The sequence below is a fragment of the Pan paniscus genome, chromosome 8, assembly GCF_029289425.2.
Source record: "Pan paniscus chromosome 8, NHGRI_mPanPan1-v2.0_pri, whole genome shotgun sequence".
NCBI lineage: Eukaryota > Metazoa > Chordata > Mammalia > Primates > Hominidae > Pan > Pan paniscus.
Genome location: NC_073257.2, coordinates 112,938,324 through 112,957,978, shown reverse-complemented (window position 1 = coordinate 112,957,978; position 19,655 = coordinate 112,938,324). Strand labels below are relative to the sequence as shown.

The 19,655-nt window shown below is 51.6% G+C and overlaps 1 protein-coding gene across 5 annotated transcripts; it reads right to left on the bottom strand.

The window, feature by feature from the left end:
- Positions 1 to 5,443: 5,443 nt before the first annotated feature.
- KAZALD1 (Kazal type serine peptidase inhibitor domain 1) lies at positions 5,444 to 16,106 on the bottom strand. Of its 5 annotated transcripts, none has more exons than XM_063607525.1 (6): positions 11,478 to 16,106; positions 10,493 to 11,051; positions 9,166 to 9,381; positions 8,939 to 9,086; positions 8,644 to 8,761; positions 5,444 to 6,327 (listed from the first exon to the last, which is right to left on the bottom strand). In XM_063607525.1, the coding sequence occupies exons 2-5, from the start codon at positions 10,532 to 10,534 to the stop codon at positions 8,667 to 8,669; spliced, it is 501 nt and encodes a 166-aa protein (XP_063463595.1). In that variant the 5' UTR covers positions 10,535 to 11,051; positions 11,478 to 16,106; the 3' UTR covers positions 5,444 to 6,327; positions 8,644 to 8,666. The 5 variants fall into 5 exon arrangements, with proteins under 5 accessions (XP_063463595.1, XP_008949067.3, XP_063463593.1 ...); XM_008950819.5 differs by having other exon boundaries at positions 9,166 to 9,326; positions 11,478 to 16,105; XM_063607523.1 differs by having other exon boundaries at positions 8,667 to 8,761; positions 9,166 to 9,326; positions 11,478 to 16,105.
- Positions 16,107 to 19,655: the final 3,549 nt, after the last annotated feature.

Genomic DNA, 19,655 nt, shown 5'->3' with positions numbered 1-19,655 from the left:
TGGTTCACATAGCAGGGAGGGGCGGCGGGAGTCGGGGAAGCTGGAGTTAGAACCTGGGTCCTGATGAGGGCCGGCTGAACCCAGAAAACCTGTGGGGCCTCTTGCCTTGCTACAGTGATCTGAGGTGGGGGGCTAGGTTGCGGGGAGCGACTGTCCCAGAGGCTACAGAATCAAGGTCACAAGCAATCATTCAGAGAACTTTACAGGAACAGAGAAAGGGGCTCATGGAGTAGCCTAGGTCAATTTGGGGACTCAGGAACCCCAGTAAGAGGGAGCGTTCCACCACTCTTTCACCTTCTCCATGACAATGTCCCCCTCACATGTCTGTCCCCAAGGCTGCTTGTCAGGGTGTGCCTGTGTATTTGAGAATGAGCGTCTGTGTAATTTTGTGTCTGAAACTGTGTGTACTTCTGATGATGTAATGCAATAGGCTTGGAAGTACTGGCCTACATTGGGGTTGTGTGTGTGCGTGCGTGCACCTGTGTGAACGGGTGTGTGCGTACACACCCACGGGTGCTTGGAAGGTGTTTAAGGGTACTGTGATGGTGCCTGTACTGTGAGCACAGTGTGCTGTGAGTGTGCATGAGAGAGAGTGCTTCTGTCTGTAAGTGTGGCTGTGGCGAAGGAGTGTGTGTCAGGAGAATGTGGATGTGTGCACGCAAGTACTGAAGTGTCTGCATTTGGGACTGTACACACATGTGCTAGTGTGAGAGATATGTGGACGTGGATTATGGTGTAAGTGTGAGCATGGTTGTGTGTGCACGCACACTGTGTGCACACTGGGCTCGAGACTGCAGCCTCTTCCTCTCACTGGCGTCCCTCCCTTTCCTGACTCCCCTCTCTCCATAAGCAAACGAGGTGAAATAATTACTTTTCCATTTAAACGCCCCATGTTCAAGCCAGAATGAAAACAAAGTGATTTAATAAAATTGTCTTTAAAAGGGAAAAGAGGAAAATAAATGTCTGCTCTGCTCCCCTCCCTGGCATTCAGGGAGGCCCCAAGCCCTTCAAAGTTAATTAAAACAGGAACTAAAATCACAGAATCACTTCCCAATCCTTTTCCCATCTCTCTCTGCCTTACAGGTAAGGCAGCCCCAGAACCGCTGCCTCAGCCCTGTGCCTGGAGGTTTCCTCCTGTTTTAAGTTTCGACTTCCCCCAGGACCAACCCTCACTCTCAGCAGGCACCTTGGCCTTCCTGCACACATGTCTGGGGGAGGCAGCTCCGTCCCTATTTCCCTCCTCCCAAAGAGTCATTAAAGGCTTTGTCTGGTCATTTGAAGTCCTTGATGGACACTGGTCCCCATCAGAAGCTTCCGGCCTTGCCTCCTCCCAGGACACAGCCAGCCCTCAGCCCTGCTGCTCCCCCGCCCCAGGTCCCTTGAGCCTCCAGCTGCTCTGAGCTTTATCTGTCTTCACTGACCCCCTGGCCCAGTCCTCAGCTCCAGCCCAGCACAGTTCCGGCTGCTTCCGCCTGGTCTGTATCTGTTCCCCATCAGAGGCCCCATTGGAGCTCTAGCCCTTCATCAGCCCAGATAAAAGAGATGGATGGAGGTGACTTTGGGGGATGTCCCTCCTCACAAGCCCAGAGGTGGAGCCCTGGGTTCTGACAAGGGCTCCCTGAGGAGGGTTAGGGGTGGGGGTGAAGACTGCTGAGCTCTCTGGAAGCCCAGTCCCTGCCCATCTCTATTCTGCCTCCGCCTTTCCCCTTTTCCTAAGGCCCAATTCCTAAGGCCTCCTCCAGGCAGATGCCAAGACTGCAATCACCCCATTCTCCAACACACCCACTTCAGCAGGAAGCTCTGCACTGGGCACCCTGCCCCCATCTCCATGCAGATCATCTACCCCAAAATAGTAATGCATAGTAAAACTGACGTTTATTGAGCACCTATTTTGTTACAGACACATTGCTTATAAGATCTCTAATCCTTATCACAACCCCTATGGAGTAAATTTTATCACTATATTGCAGAAGAGGACTCAGAAGAAGGAAGGTTAAGAAACCTACCCAATGTACGCATTTAAAAAGCAGAACTGGCTGCGTGGGTGGTGCATGACTGTACTCCCAACTACTCAAGAAGCTGAGGCGGGAGGATTGATTGCTCCAGCTCAGGAGTTCAAGGGTGCAGTGAGCCATGATTGTGCCACTTTAGTCTGGGCGACAAAGTGACACCCTGACTTAAAAAAAAAAAAAAGAAAAAAAAGCAGAACTGAAACTCAATCCCATACTGCAAAATCTCCTATGCAAAGACCCACCATTACCCTTCAGAGATTACTGCCCCCAGAAACCCCCCACTACTGCCCCCAGAACTTAACCCCTCTGACACCAAGGAGTTAGGCCCAGGAGAACTGTGAGGCCTTCTCCAGCCCTACTCCAGCTCTCAGGGTGGGGGTAGCAGGAAGCAATTGTCCCTAGAGTCCTCAACCCTTATCCTGGGAGACTCTATTACTTCCCTCAAGCTGTCACCACTTCTCATAGAGACCCTGTCTTTTCTTCCAGGGGACTCCAGCCCTCATTTCAGTGAAGATACTGAGTACTTCAAGGTGCTCCCCACCAAGAGGATGGGATGAGATTTGATTGTGGGGTAACTCTTGTCACCACAACTGGACTTTCATAACTGTCCACCCTGTCCAGAGAGCCTTTAGTTGCCGAAATGGCAGAGTAAATGTCAAAACCAAATCCAGGCCAGGCACAGTGGCATGCACCTATAGTCCCAACTACTCGGGAGGCTGAGGCAGAAGGATCTCTTGAGCCCAGGACTTCAAGTCCAGTCTGGGCAACATAGCAAGACCATGCCTCTAAAAATAAATCAATCAGAAAAATAAATCTAGGCCAGGAACTAGCTTGCGTTTTTAGCACATCCCACCCGCACCCCACTCCCTAACCAGCGAGGACACAGCCCAGGGATCTAAGGCCTCAACCCTGGGGAAAAAAAAGAGGCCCTGAAGAAAGGGGAAAAAGGCAGTGAAGGGGCAGAAACTCTGGAAGTCCAGCAAGGGAGGGTGAGAAGGAAGGGGAGAGGTATGAAAATTACCATAGACCAAGGGTTGGGGCGGCACCTGGTGACTCCCGGACTTGACTGCATCTGGAAAGCATCTAGCAAAAGCAGGGAAAGGAAGAAATGATTCAGAAGCACCTTCCCACTTCAGTCCTAGAAATGTGTGTGTTGGTGGAGCGGGTGGATATTCTATGACCTTTTCCAGGTCTATGCCCCACCCTTGTTTGAACGCCTTGGGCTGAGCCCAAACTGGAAGCTGGTAATGGCAGCCAGGTAGGTGATAACCCAGGTGGCTGGGACAAGGCTTCATGGGACGCTGGTATTGTGAGCCCTGCCCCACCTCGACCACCACTTAAGTGAGTCACCTAAGCCAGGCCAGGCCCTGGAGCCTTAGCCCTCCTCTGCCCCCAGCACATCTGGGAGCCAGCTTCAGCAGAGAGAAGGCTAAACTGGGGCCCAGCATGGGGAAGGGAGGTGGGGGTGGGGAGGGAGGGAGGGATGACTCCCTCAACATGGCTTCCAGGCTCCACCCCCAGACAGGTGTATCCCTGCCACCAGAGCCTCTATCTCTGCCCTGTCCCCACCCCAACTCCATCCCCAATCCCAACCTCATTACTCACTTCTGCCCCCTTCTCTATCCCACCACCCCATCCCTCCCCAAGTGCCCTCAAACCGCCCCTCATTATCTGCAAGTGACTCCCAGAGCTCACTGCCTCCCAGAACTGATCCCTCCTGGTCTCTAAGTGCCCTCATCACTGTCCTCAGAGAACCTAGCCTCTTACCCCAGCCTCCCAGACCCCGCTCCCACCCTTCCCCAGCACTGAGCAGAGGCAAGACTTGATGTGCACTAACAGTTCCTTACCACGCGTGGACTTACACAGCTGTTCCCGGTTTAGAAAGAATTCAGTCATTCAGAAGGCTGAGGAAATAACCACAATGCATCCTAGGAGGCAACAGGCCTATGTCTCTAGTTTCTTTCCCTCTGCCCTCAGCTGCCTTCATGCTCAGAATAGAGCTCCAGGTGACAGGACCAGTGATTGTGAGTTAAAAACCAGGGAATCTCCAGGCCTACCAGAGTTTAGGCCTACCTACTCCTCACATATACACATATTAGACAGTATTATATGTGCATGTGCGCATAATCCTGGAAATATAAACATACCTAACTAATGTAAGTATACATACACATCTTAGACTGGAATCCAAGTTCCATGAGGGCAGGAACAATTTTCTGTTAAGGCTCTGTCACCCAGGCTGGAGTGGTGCAATCATAGCTCACTGGCAGCCTTGAACTCCTGGCTCAGGCAATCCACCTTCCTTAGCTGCCAGAGTAGCTAGGATTGCAGGTGTGCGCCATCACACCCAACAAATTAAAAAAAAATTTTTTTTTGTAGAGATGGGGCTTCACTATGTTACTCAGGCTGGTCTCGAACTCCTGGGCTCAAGCAATCCTCCTACCTCAGCCTCCCAAGTGCTTGGGTTACAGGCAATTTTTTTCCCATGATGTAGCCCCAGTGCTGGTACATAACAAGTATTTGTAGAAAGAATATGACACAGCCAGGCATCATGGCTCATGCTTGTAATTCCCAGCTACTCAGGAGACTGAGGCAGGAGGATCACTTGAGCCCAGGAGTTTGGGGCTGCAGTGAGCTATGAAAGTGCTACTGTATTCCAGCCTGGGTGACAGAGCAAGATCCTGTCTCTAAAAAAAAAAAAAAAGAAAGAAAGAATGATACATAATGGAATATATACTTGAAAATAAATGTATATATGTATACATATAACAATACATACAAATGCAGTCGAGTCCAGGAGTCTCCAGGTGCCACCCCAACCCTTGGTCTATGGTAATACTCATACCTCTTCCTTTCCTTCTCACCCTCCCTTGCTGGACTACCAGGGTTTCTGCCCCTTCACTGCCTTTTCCCCCTTTCTTCAGGGCCTCTTTTTTCCCCCAGGGTTGAGGACTTTTGCACACACATACATACATACAAAACCTACATGTAGGCCAGGCATGGTGGCTCACGCCTGTAATCCCAGCACTTTGGGAGGCCGAAGCACGCAGATCACTGGAGATCAGGAGTTCGAGACCAGCCTGGCCAACATGGTGAAACCTCGTCTCTACTAAAAATACAAAAAATTAGCTGGGCATGGTGGTGTACGCCTGTAATCCCAGCTACTTGGGAGGCTGAGGCAGGAGAATCGCTTGAACCCGACTGCAGTGAGCTGAGATAGCACAACTGCAATCCAGCCTGGGCGACAGAGTGAGATTCCATCTCAAAAAAAACTTCATGTATAATATATCCACATACATATATATGAAATTAGATGTATACATGTATACATACAATGCACACATAACTACTATATTATATTTTACATAGATATCATACTAATATATGCTACACATACATGTGCACATTCATATACATTAAATGAATACAAATTGAAGCATCTTTTTTTTATTCAGATTTTTCCAGTCAAGTAAATTGTCTCAAGGCCCCTGGCCCAGGTCTGAGTGTCACTACCAGAAGGATCCACCAGATGGCACTCCTTCGCTACTTCCTGTACTCCCAACTTGCCAGAGATGTCGCCTCTTTCCGCTAAGGCACAAAACTTGCAGAGCCAGGTGTTCCCCAGGCGCTTCCCCGCACGCCACCGCCCGCGCCATCCCCCCAGCCCCCACCAGCGTGGTGAGGGTGTCCTCGGTCCCCAAGGTCTGCAGTCTTGGCCCTCTCTGAGTCGGGTTCATCTCTCGGGCTTCCAGGCTTCTTTTTGAGGGGCGCTCTCCAGCTTCGGGCTCCAGTTCTGCCCAGTCCGCACATCGACCCCCCCGGTCACCAGGGCGCCAGGGGCTGGGCTTCGCCAGGACACCCTCGGTTATACCAGCACGGCTGCGCAACCCTTCTTTGGAGCCTTCGCGATGACGAGCAGCCGGGCGAAGCGGCCCTCCTCCTCACGACAGCCCGAGGAGGGGGTCAGGGTCATTTTCAGACAGCCCCCTCTGGCTTCCTCTTCACACCCTGCTCTAGATGGAGGAGAGAGGCACGTCCAGCCCGGCTCAGCTAAAAGCAGGGAGAAGAGCCCGGCCGAGACCTGGAAGCCTCGGCTTGGGAGGCGCTGGTCCGACGGACCCTTCCTGCCCCGGTTTGTCCGGACTCCGGATCTCCGGGTAGGAGCCAGAAGAAAGCGCATTCCAGGGATTTCAAGCGAACTATACTTAAAATCTTGGAGGTGGGAAATGTAGGGTGCGACTGAGCCTCTCCCGCCTTCAGGCCTGGCAACTCTGGGTCGGCGCTCCTGGAACCTCACATCTCGGGTGTGAGCAACCTAGGACACAAAACGCGGGGATGGCTTGGAAGCCCGTGGGCAGGCGAAACCGGGAGTTCTGGCAGCGGCTCAGCCTCCCCCTCCTCCTCGCTCCCCCTCCCTCCCCCTCCCCTGCCTTCCCCCGGGAGCAGCGGGAAATTATTTATTAAAACGCCGCCCGCGCTCTCATTTATTTGCGGTGAATAATCCTCGGCATCTCAGCACGTTTATTAAACCTTTCCCGTCCCCGCGCCCGCATTACTTTAATAATAAATCGCGTGTCACTTTCCAGCGACATTATTAAAGCGGGTCCGCTGCAGCAGAGGCGGGGTGCGGGGAGGGAGGGGGCGGTGGACAACAGTTCTCCCATTCCAGGCTGTGGTGCTTGAACCAGCAGGGCGGGGAGGGGAAAACTGAGGCTGCTAGGAGGCTGCTCCTGAACACCTACAAAGTCGGCTAACGCGATCAAGGAGTGCGGATTCCCCGGGACCTGCGTGACCCTCTCCGGTGGGGTGGGGCTTTTGGTGAGGAGCCTCTGCTCTGCAGGTGGACGCGGTAGGAGCTATGGGCCCGCAGAGGGCGCCTTGGAGCCCAGCTGGGCGAAGAACAAGCTAGGGGCGGATTCCCTGGCTGATGCTGGGACTCACACCCACGTCCCCTCTTTCAGCGCCGGGCGGATTTTGGCCACAGCGCCGAACAGCACGCCCCACCCCCGCCTACCCCTCTGACTCTGCTTCTGTGGGCGCCCTGGAATCGGCTCCCGGTATCCAGCCCGCTTGCGCTGTTGTGCGCGGCTCCTAGGGCCGCCCGCCTCCAGCCTGGGTTCGGCAATAAAAACTGTCGCTGGCTTAAGGACCCGGGGCAAGCCAGCAGTAGATGGAGTAGTGCGTAGCCGCGGGAGGGGCGGCCAAGCAGGACCTGGGGTTGGAGTTCCGGACCACACCCCTCCCATGTGGCCAGGCTCCCTGCGTTGGGCCCCAGAGGACAAACTCTGACGCTGAGCCAAGGGCAGGCCCTCCCGCAGTGGCGCCAGGATCCGGGTGGAGCCCTGGCGTGTAGGAGGCTGTCGCCATCTACACACAGCGCCTCGGCCTCGCTGACTTATGCTTTCATTCTTTCCTCCAATCATTAAATAAACATTGAGTCTCACCAGTGTCCCTGGGATAGGTAAGGAGAATGAGGAAAGAGATTTGGGGACCCCAAGCCAGAGAGGACAGGTCACAATTGGGGCAGATAGGAAACAGGCTTACCATGGCTCTGGCTTCTGCAGGAAATGGGTAGATTCCTATGGGAGCTGGGGAAGGGTATGGACCACACAGGTGACCAAACTTCCACCCTCCTCTATCCAGTTTATGCTTTCATTTTGGGGGCCTACCCACGTAGCCCTGTTCCCCATTCTGGCCTGGGGAAGGGTTTGGAATAAGATGAGCAAAGAAGCAGGTAATGTATACCAGCCCCAATGGAGGGCAGACTGGGAAGATAACTTCCCTCCAGCCAGATGGCTCCAGCCTCCCTCCCTCAAAGGCGGGATAGGCCCAAGTTCAAACTTTCTCTTTGTACATCTGGCAAGCATGTGCTTAGAGAGCAGGCCCTGCAGCTTCTGGAAGCCAGAGTTCTGTTAGTGTGGGAGGCCTCCCAGGGATATTCAGTTTTCATGTGCACATCTGCATAAACTGTCTGTGCATCTGTCTGTGCATCATTAGAAATCTTTATTGGTGCCTAGCCCTGTGCTAGGCTTTGTCCAATACAGAGTGGTATAAGATCTCGAGCTGGCCTCACCTATCTCTCTGCACTGAACTAAGTCATGCTCCGCTGTTCTCTCTCTTGTACAAAAGACGGCAGACAGCAAAGGGGACTGCAGGTAGTAGGTGCAACTGGGGCTTAGGAGAGAGGGAAAAGTTCTGGAAGATGAGTTTGGGGAAAGGGCAAACAAGCTAGATAAACGTTGGGGACCAGGAAATAGCAAGAACCAGGGCCTGGGAGGAAGGGCAGTTAGAACTGTGGCCCAGCAGGGCTGGAAGAAGTGGAGAATCCTGGTGCCTGCACCTCTGTGTCTGCTCCGGCCCCCACCCCAGCCTGGGAAACAACCTGTTGGAGGTCCTACTGGCCAGGGCATCTCCTGCATGGGCCCCTTTGTACCCCACCAGTCCTGGTCTCAGCTTCTCTCCCTACCCTTCTCCAGCTTTTGTCTCTATCCTACCACACTGCTACCTTGGAGTCAAATAGGCCTCCCATGATCATCCCTACTGACAGCATGAAAGCAGTCGATGAAGGGACTCTGCTCCCCTTTCCAGGTCTTTTCAAGAGCAGGGATGAACACTATAGCCGCTCACCCACCCCCATGGGCCAGAGCTCTGGACCTAGTAGTAATCGTCATTCTCTTCACTCTCAGCCTCCTCCTCAGGAACCAGGTTTAGTGATCGCAGCTGGGGGATGCCTGTAGCGTTCAGCTGGTCTGCAAACACACATAGGCAAAGAAGAGAGAACAGGAGAGAGGGGCTGTCGGTGCCCACATAGCCCAGTCTGCGGAAGGCTATGCTTGTGTATACAGACACATGGTCTGTTTCTTACACATTCACAGCTGGAATCCAGCACCATCCCCCCAACCCCCAGAGCTCAGGAATCCCCTTACCAGGTGTGAGCACTGTCAAGCTAGCAGGGGCCTCCACTTGACCCAGGGCATTGCGGGCAAGGCAGCGGTAAGTGCCCTCATCACTGGGACGCACAGCCTGGATCTGCAGCCAGCCAGTCACCTCAAACCTCTGGGGTCCACCCCTAAACTGGAGCCAGGCAAGGAATCAGCAGGGTCCTTCTGGAGGGCCCTGGGCTGCCTGAGGAAAGCCTCTCCCACCAGTCTACCTGCACAGAGATGTGGGGGTCATCCCCTGGCAGCTGGATGTCCAAGCCATCCTTCCTCCACTCGATGGAGGCCATGGGGTAGGCAAACACCTCACAGCCAAAGATCACATCCTGCCCTGTCACATTCCAAGTGTCATATGGATGTGACACGATCTGGGGCCCTGGGGGTGAAGGTGGGAGGTCTGAGAATAGCATGGCCCAGAAAAGGCATCCAGTCTGGCAAAGACATGATACACAAATTTTTGTGGACATGCTTGTGGCAGAACACAATATATGCTGAGGTAAATACACATCCATAAACACACCGTGACACACACAGGTACACACAGATATGGATGCTGGTACACACAAGGGTACCACGCAGACGTGGAGATAGGTATACATGCACATGTGCACATAGAACCTCATGCAGACCCAATGCACAAATAAGCACACACATCTACATTGTAGCTTGGCAGCCACTCTGTCCCTAACTGCTCCCCTGTCCTCATTTCACCCTCCCCAGCCTTTCCTGCAGTGCCTGCAACCAAAACCTTCCAGATCCCCCTTCCCCTTTTCTAATCAGGCCCAGTTCCCAAAGGAGGAAAAGCAGCCGTTCCCTCCGCAGTACCCCCTGGGGGAGTCCTGCGGCAAGGCAGAGAACCTGAAGCTGGACTTGTGCGACAGGCAGGAAGCCTGCAGGAGTGGAGGAAATTGCTGGGAACCCCACGGGGTGTTTGTTTTCTGGCTGCCCCAGCCGAGCCAGACGCAGAGCCGGGGCTCAGGAAGTGAAAGTTACTAAAGCTACCAAGGAAAGCTAGAGGCCTGAATGGACCCCAGTCCCCAGGGATAGAGAGAGAACTAGCTGAGCTTCCCGCTCCCTTTCACTAATCCCTAAACGCAGGAGAAAGCAGAGAGGTGGGGAGACTGGGTGAACAGACTGCTCTAAGAATGAAACGTGATTGCATCTCACAGGAACCCGTCTTGCTGCCTGGACTCCGCTGGTCTGGGAAAAGTCGGGGGGTCTCTGAGCAAACCATAGGTTATGTGCCTGCGCCCTCAGAGGACCTGTCTCTCCCTGCCAGCCAGCTCTGGGGCTTTCACGTGGTTCAGCGCATGCAGCTTGCTGACGAAGCCCGGGACTCCCACTCCACTCCACCCCCCACCCCCACCTTAAGGTGGCAGCTTTTATGGACCAGTAGCGAGAGCAGGGTTTTATACTGGACTCGAGGCCTCTATGGCCTTATCTTTTTTGCTCTGCTGGCCAGAGACCAATGCTGTCAGGGGTCGGGGAGCAGTGCCTCTAGGAAACCTAAGTGCTGGGTTGGGGGCCCCGGGCCGTGCGTACCCGATTCGCAGGGCCCCGGGTGTGCCACAGTGAGGTTGGCATCGGGCCGAGCGCGGGCCGCCTCCTGCAGGCGGCAGATCTGGGAGTAGGTGTGACCGTCGGACCCGCAGAGCGGACTCTGCGAACGACAGGCACACAGAGGTTCCGGCACCTCTCCGCGGCTCAGGTCGTCGCCTGTGTCCAGCCGGCACTCAAGCTGCTCGCCGCAGTGCCCGTAGAAGTGAGCACTGGGGTCCAGGTCGCAGAGCTGGCCCTCGAGGTTGGCACATTCCCAGCAGCAGCCGCACGCGTCGCGCACCCAGCCCGCCAGGCAGCCCCGCGGCGCGGCGCACTCTTCTGGCCGGCAGGGAGCGCAGCCCTCGCCCTCCGCTAGCAGCCGCAGCCAGCCGCGCCGCAGGTAATCTGGGCCTGGGGATGGCCTTGCGCCGGTCGGGGGCGGAGTCAGCACCACCAGCAGTAGCAGGAGCACAGGCAGCGCCAAGGCAGCTGCGGGCGGCGGCGGCGACATGGTTAGCGGGAAGCCCTGCGAGCACTCGGGGCATCAGCGCGTTCGGGCACCCTGCCAGGAAGGGAAGCCAGGTCAGGAGGTCAGAAACAGGGCCTGTGCCGAAAGACCAACCTCACTGCTTCTTGTACCAAAGCATGACACTAGCATCGCCCCCTCCCCTGATACCAAGTAGACTCCCCCAACACACAGGCCTAGTGACCCTCTAGGGATTATCCAGTTATGGCACTTAGCAATCAGTTGGGCTGTTCTTGGGAGGGCTGGGAGTGAAGAGAGGTGAGGAAAGAGTGATAAGGCTCAGGCGCACGCACACCCACCACCAGCACCACTTCCGTGCACCACCCGACTCCGATCCCTGGCCCCTGAGCATCCTTGCCCAAAGAGAATGGGCGGCTCCAGAAGTAAGAAGCTGTTAATGGGGGGTGAGAACTGGGGGAGCTGATGCCGCCTCGCTTATGGCCTGGGGCACAGAGTGCTCACCTAGTGTCCGGAACTAGACCCTTCGCAGCAGCCGTGATTCGAGTCCGAAAGAAAAGGTTATGGAAAGAAAGCAGAGGCGCAGTCAGCCGGGCCCGCCAGCCACCTCTGCTCCGTCCTGAGGACTTCTGAGAGAGCCCACGAACTTGGATTCAGAAAGCAGCTCCTCCGCCCCCCTCTCTCCGCCCCTCGACTTCGTGCACCCGCCTTCCCACTAGTTCTAAGGCTGCCAATTTTATGTAGCCGCATGGGACCCTCCCGGGTCATTTCCCCCAGCCTGGCCCAGAGTCACAATGCGAGCAGAGGAGCCGTAACCAGACACCGAGGCTGGGAGAGAGGAAGGGGGTGAGGACCGGAGGCGGGGAGTGGGGGTAGGAGTTTGGCTGGGAAGCTCAAAGTGTTGGCTGAACGGCTAGGCCCTGTCCCATCTGACTTTACAGTCCCTGGCGTCGGCGAGGGCAGCTGCATAAGGGGGAGGCGGCAGGAGCTCTGGTGCCAAGTCATTTTACGTCGATGTCGGGGCGCTCCTGGAGGGCAGGACCAACCACCTTCGTCTCCCCGCAGCCCAGGGCTGGTTTCCGGGAGCGACCGCAGGCTTGCCCACCCAGCTGCCCCACCAAGGCGCGGACAGACTGGGCGCCTACATCCGCCTTCCCTCATCTGGCCTCCTTCTTCCTCCCCACATCCGGCAGGTGCTGCGACCCGCGGGTGAGCCGGGTGATTCGAGGTCGGAGCCGACCAGCGGCCGCAGGGAGAGGCGGGCTAGCGCCTCCCCGGCGGGCGTCCCTCGGGTCGGGATTACAGGTTACGGTTGCGAGGCTGGCAGGGCCGGGGACACTCGGCCTCGCGGCCGCCACCACCGCCACCGTGGCACTTTGGGCCGGGGGCGGGGAGGAAAGCATTACTAGGGGCCCGCCAGCCAAACCCGGGTCGGGTAGGCCCCGCCCCGGCCGGCCCCAAGCGGTTCACAGAAGCCTCGGCGCAGTCCAGCTCGCGGGGGGATGGGAGAGGGTGGGGGGCAGAAATAGCAAAATGCAGCCGGCAAGGGGGCGGCACTTAGTCAGGCTCCGCCCACAAGACCCGGCTGCCGTCCCCGCCCGCCTGCGCGGGATCGACTCCGCATGCGCACTGAAGAGCCGTAATACAGCCAGGACTCTCCCGTCGGAATGCGCCCCTGAGTTGGGCCAAGCCCATTCATTCAGGGGCTTCCGAGCCACGTAGGCGCCATCCCTGGCCAGAGGGGTTCTGAGGAGGTGGGCAAGGGCAGACACTCTCTCCCGGTCTCAAATTCGAAATAGGGACTAGAAGGGAACGTCACGCGAGGCCTCGCAACTGTCGCGAGAATCAGAACAGGAAATCTAGGAACCGAGAACACTAAGAGCCCGCGGATTTTAAACAGGAAAAAGAAAGGGCGGAGCAAACTCTGGCGGATAGTTGTGAGTAATCGCTGGTCTTTGGAGTAAGTATCGACCTGAGGCAGAAGGGGAACTGTCAGAGAGCTGCCGGAGACCCTGAAAAAGGCCAGAGACGGGGACTTGTGGGGCTGACGAATGGAATCACCCAAGGAGAGGTCTCTGACTCTAACAAAACACCTTGGGGACGGAGCTCCTTGCCTGGGATACAGAGCAGAAACAAGTCCGGGATCTTTTAGTGAATTGCTGCCGGCTTCTAAGGCCTGGAGCAGATATTCAACAACAAACTCCACGGACCTAGAAACTCTCCACTTATCCTACTATTGTAGCCGGTGGCTTACTTTTAGTCTTCCCTATGCTCTAAGCTTCTGGTAGTAGGAATCGTGCCTAACTCACTACTGTATCTTGTGAACCTAGCCCCGCGCCTGGTGGCACGTCAAATTCTCGGTAAATATTTGTGGATTAAATGTGAAAGACTGCCTGAGTGTTTAACCTGGATTTTCTGAGTCGCTGATGGAGAACAGTAGGTAGACGGGGAACCAGCGCCCTCTGGTGGGCTTGTGGTTCGTGACGAGAACATGCTGGAACCGTGCATCCAGGTAGGCACAAAGATAATAAAAGGAGATCCGCTGTTATTAAGTAGAGATTTTGTTCCAGTAAAACCCTACATACCGTAAAAATGCTTTTAGAAGGGAGTTTTTTGATTAGGACACAACTTGAAAGTTTAGATACATTCCCCGATCAACATCCCATACTTTATCCATCAAGGCTCCAAAATATTCAGTAACACCTATGCGCATCATACATAATAAAGAGATAGCAAATGATTTTGCGTATATATACTTTGAAAATGTTTACTCGGTTTTGTGCAAAACGGGCCAAAGGGAAGGGATTTTCTAGCCTAGATGATGTGAATACTGCTAGGGAGAGGAGCCAGGTGGCAGCATCCTTTGCATTTAATGAGGGAGACTAGATCCAGATGGGCAGGGTGAAGTTGAAATTTGTTGAATAATAGATGGTCCCGCCTCTTTTTTCCCCTTTTCCTGCAGATGCTTGTATTGAAGAAGGAATGAGGTATAGAATGTAGTTTTCTTTCCAGTGTGAAGCCCTGTGTTCACAAGATTATCATACGTTCACTTTCAGTCACTGACACATGAAATAACTGAAATATAATGACAGAATGATGAGCTGGAGTGTGGTGGTGCACGCCTGTAGCCCCAGCTACTTGGGAGACTGAGGCAGTCCCTTGAGCTCAAGGGTTCGAGAGACCATGTCTCTTTAAAAATAGAAGTTTAGGGCCAGGCGTGGTGGCTCATACCTCTTAATCCCAGCACTTTGGGAGGCGGAGGCGGGTGGATCACCTGAGGTCAGGAGCTTGAGACCAGCCTGGTCAATATGGTGAAACCCCGTCTCTACTAAAAATACAAAAATTAGCCCAGCGTGGTGGTGCACGCCTGTAATCCCAGCTACTCAGGAGGCTGAGGCAGGAGAATCGCTTGAATCTGGGAGGCAGAGGTTGCAGTGAGCCCAGATCACGCCACTGCACTCCAGCCTGGGTGACAGAGCAAGACCCCCTCTCAAAAAATAAAAATAAAAAATAGAATTTTAAAAATAAAAGAGTGAAAAGAGCCCTATACAGATGAACAACAAAAGATGAAACAAGGCATACAGTCATTGTTTAATTTGGTAAAGAAAAGAAATTACTTCAAATGATCCACATATTTTAACCTGTCACTTCACAAACCCTGTTTTGACACAGCTGGTGAAAATAGTAGAGTTGCAACTTTGAGGAAGAAGCAGGAATGAAACAAATGGTCCATACTGACCTATTAGAGACGGATATGGAGAAATTGTGCTTCCTGTGAATATTAGAATTGGTTGAGTAAAAAAAAAAACCTCAACATAGATAATTAAAATGGAATACTTTGTAGCTACCAACTATGACAAATAGGTAAACTCAAAATAATGTATGTAGGAAACAAAGTGAAAAGTATGTATGGAAAAATAAGGTTAAGAGAAAAGAAGAAGTATATGGATACTGATCACAACTGTTTGTGTATTTATCATCTATATCATCAATAAACATCCTAAGAGAATTTGGAATGAGGCTAATGGTTGAGTGTAATACTCACTACTGCTTTATAAGTTATTTTTCCTTTTTTTTTTTTTTTTGAGACAGAGTCTAGCTTTATCGCCCAGGCTGGAGTACAGTGGCGCAATCTCAGCTCACTGCAACCTCGGCCTCCCGGGTTCAAGCGATCCTCCTACCTCAGCCTCCTGAGTAGCCACCTGGCTAATTTTTTTTTTTTTTTTTTTTTTTAAGTAGAGACAGGGTTTTGCCATGTTGGCCAGGCTGGTCTTGAACTCCTGACCTCAAGTGATCTGCTCACCTTGGCTTCCTAGTAGAGGCTATTTTTATAGGTAAATTAGAATGTCAAGATAAATGTAGCAAAGCTGGGGTGGCCAGGTAAAAAGATTGGCTGGGCACAGTGGTTCATGCCTGTAATCCCAGCCCTTTGGGAGACCAAGGTGGGCGGATCACCTGAGGTCAGGAGTTCGAGACCAGCCTGGCCAACATGGCAAAACCCCATCTCTATTAAAAATACAAAAATTAGCTGGTTATGGTGGCGCATGCGCATAATCCCAGCTTCTTGGGAGGCTGAGACAGTAGAATCGCTTGAACCCAGGAGGCGGAGGTTGCAGTGAACCGAGATCGCGCCACCACTCCAACCTAGGTGACAGAGCAAAACTCCATCTCAAAAAAAACAAGAAAAGAAAAGAAAAAGGAAAACGTAATTCAGCTATAAGTAATGTTACAAAATGAAGACTGGAATAGCCAGGAACTGGTTCTCTGGAATACCTAGGCATTAAGGCAAGTTGAATAAGCTTCAGGACATCTAAATCAGGCCTCAGTCTACCTTCGTATATCTCAAAAGGCAATCCCTCCCCCCAACACCCACCTTCAGTATCCCATTGACCCTTGAAATGGTGACTATAGCTCCATCCAACCTGATGACTTGGCCAAATGTTATATTGATAAACTTAGAAAAGATGCTTAAATCATTCCACATGTACATTGTTTCTACATTTCTATTTCTTTCTTTCTTTTTTTTTTTTTTGAGACAGAGTTTCACTGTTGTTGCCCAGGCTGGAGTGCAATGGCACAATCTCGGCTCACTGCAACCTCCACTTTCCACGTTCAAGCGATTCTCCTGCCTCAGCCTCCCGTGTAGCTGGGATGATAGGCATGCACCACCACGCTAGGCTAATTTTGTATGTTTAGTAGAGACAGTGTTTCACCACGTTGGTCAGGCTGGTCTTGAACTGACCTTAAGTGATCCACCCACCTCGGCCTCGCAAAGTGCTGGGATTACAGACGTGAGCCACCGCGCCTGGCCCTTTCTACATTTCTTGTTCTCATTTTGTTTTTAACTTAATTTCATTATGAAGTATAATAGACAAGCAGAAAAGTGCACAAAGTAGATATATGGTTAAATTAATTATTACTAAATGAACACTCGTGATTATCCAGGTCAAGAAACAGAACATTGCCAACACCCTCAGAAGCCCCCATCATGCCCCTCCCCGATAATTTTCCCTCCTCTTCTCCCTAGATAACTTTTGTTTGTTTTTTTGATTTGTTTGTTTGTTTTTGTTGAGACATGGTCTTTCTCTGTTGCCCAGGCTAGAGTGCAGTGGCGTGATCATGGTTTGTTGCAGTCTCAAACTCCTGGGTTCAAAGGATCCTTCCACGTCAGCCTCCCAAGTAGCTGGGACTACAGGCACACCACCACACCTAGCTAATTTTTTTATTTTTATTTTTGCAGAGACAAAGTCTTACTATGTTATCCAGGCTGGTGTGGAACTCCTGACCTCAAGCAGTCCTCCCACCTCAGCCTCCCAAATTGCTGGGATTATAGATGTGAACCACTGTGCCTGGCCAATAACCACCTTTAACTCTATACTTTAAGTTTACCTGGTTTTGACATTTATAGAAATTGGGACATGCCTAGGATTGGAATTACTGCTTCATGTGATATGCATATTCAACATTAGTAGATTTTCTTTTCCTTCCTTCCTTCTTTCCTTCCTTCCTTTCCTTCCTTCCTTCCTTCTTTCCTTCCTTCCTTTCCTTCCTTCCTTCCTTCTTTCCTTCCTTTTCTTTTCTTTCTTTCCTTCTTTTCTTTCTTTTTTTTTCTTTTCTTTCTCACAGGGTCTCGCTCCGTCTGGGCTAGTCCCAAACTCCTCGGCTTAAGCAATCCTCCCACCTCAGCCTCCCAAAATGCTGGGATTATCAACATTAGTAGATATTACCATACACTTTTTCCAGTGTGATGTATGAATTTATATAGTCTTCAGCAGTTGATGAGTTTTCATTATGCCACATCCTTGCCAAGAGTTGGTATTGTTGTTGTTCTTTTAAATTTTAGCCATTAGGTAAAAATTTTAGAGCCTAAAATTTTTAAATGGCCAGTTCTGCAAGGATTTCCTCTCTTGGATATTTTTTTAAAAACCTTTTATTTTGAATTTTAGACTTGGATAGAAGTTGTGAAAATAGCAAAGAAATTTCCCATGTACCTGTCACCTAGCCTACCCTGGTGATAACATAATATCTTATATAACCATGATATAATTATCAAAACCAGGAAATTGAAATTTATACAGTACTATTAGCTAAACAATGGACCTTATTTGGATATCACTGGTTTGATATTACGTGTGTGTGTATAATTGAAATTTTATTGCATGTGTAGAGTTGTGTGACCATGAGGTGAGTAAATGGGTCTTCAGGGGTATGACAGGGTAAAACTGATGCCAAGGGAAAAGCTAGTAGACTCTATAGTACTAAACACAATGTCACTTAATATATGAGTAGCTTTAAAATTATTATATCAAAAGTCAGTGATAGGAAAGGCAGCTAGTTATGGTAGCTAAACACACACAGCTGGGTGCGGTGACACATGCCTATAGTCCCAGCTACTCAGGAGGCTGAGGCAGGAGGATCACTTGAGTCCAGGAGTTCAAGTCCAGCCTGAGTGAAATAGCAAGACCCCGTCTCTATAAAAACAACAAAAACCCACTCTCACACATTTGCACACTGTGCGTCTACCTGTTGGGGGAGCTGTGCACATGGCTAAAGTCCCAGGGTCACTGGTTGAAGTTCACTTTGCATTATGACACACTCAGAAGGAAAGATAAGTTTCTGCCCTTACATCCAATTTTACTTGCAGACAACTTTCTGTAGGTGAGGCCAATGAGATAACTTTCTGCTGACACCCCACAGCATCCTCGTTCCTTCTGCCAGACTTCCAGATTTCTATTTCTGGCCCAAACCTCTCTCCTGAACATCACTCCATGGATTCGTCTACAACCACTTCTAGTATTTTCTTCCACAGCCAGGGAAGAAGTCCATAAACAGCTCCCGGCTACATCATACTTAGGACACCTAGAAAAGTGTATCAGTATATCACATCTCAGGGAAACCTTTTATTGACTCTGTTTAGGTGACGTGCTCAACAATAATTCACCACATGGCCCAGGAGCCACCACCCTGGACCACAAACCCCATAGCAGATGCAGTCAGTACCTCACTCATATACCCTTGGCTCACTCCAAAGGTTACCTGCAGATAGTTCCTTTATGACCCGGTGGGTCTGTCTGTTGGAGGGAGTTCTTTAGCCCCTAGAGTCAGCTTGGCTGACATGCAGGGCAGGCTGGAAATGCTGTGGAGGTAACAACTCAGGAGCAAGCCACATCCGGTGAGGAAAAACAATAGAGGACAGATAATCCTGTTCCTTACCCTTCAGTGGGATAATTTTGAGGTGTGTTCTCCACAGTTTTGCAGAAGGCTTAGAGAGACTGAGTCACAGTTGTCCTCAGTGGTAACCTGCTCATTAATGCATCCTTTATTTGGTTTTCCTCCTCTCTCTGACTTCCCTTCCCCCTCACTGTGTTTTCTGGGATAAACTCCCAAATAAACTACTTGTACCAAAATCCTTGCCTTGGGATCTGCTTTCTGGGAAATCAAAATTAAGACAACCCCTGTAAAGGGAGGAGGCCATCTTCCTGAGTGCCCCATCAAGACCACAGGGACCAGGGGGAGATCTTAGACCCCAAAACCACATTGTGACAATATCTTTGCTGACATCCCACTTTATTTCCTTCCTTTTTTTTTTTTTTTTTTTTTTAAGAGAATCTTTTTCTGTGGCCATGGCTGGAGTGCAGTGGCATGATCATAGCTCACTGCAGCCTTGAACTTCTGGCGTTAAGCAATCCTGCCTCAGCCTCCCAAGTAGCTGGGACTACAGGTGCATGCCACCACACCTGGATAATTTTTTTTGGTAGAGACAGGGTCTGGCTCTGTTGCCCAGGCTGATCTTAAACTCCTGGTCTCCCAAAGCACTGGATATCCCACTTTTGTCTTCTTCTTCTTCTGTTTTTGAGACAGTGTCTCTGTCACCCAGGCTGGAGTGCAATGGCGCGATCTTGGCTCACTGCAAGCTCTGCCTCCCGGGTTCAAGCAATTCTCCTGCCTCAGCCTCTTGAGTAGCTGGGATTACAGGCACTTGCCACCATGCCTGGCTAATTTTTTTGTATTTTTAGTAGAGATGGGGTTTCGCCATGTTGGCCAGGCTGGTCTCGAACTCCTGACCTCAGGTGATCTGCCTGCCTCGGCCTTCCAAAGTGCTGGGATTACAAGCATGAGCCACTGCACCCGGCCTGGATATCCCACTTTCAACCTTTGCACTTGAGAAATAACAGAGTCTAG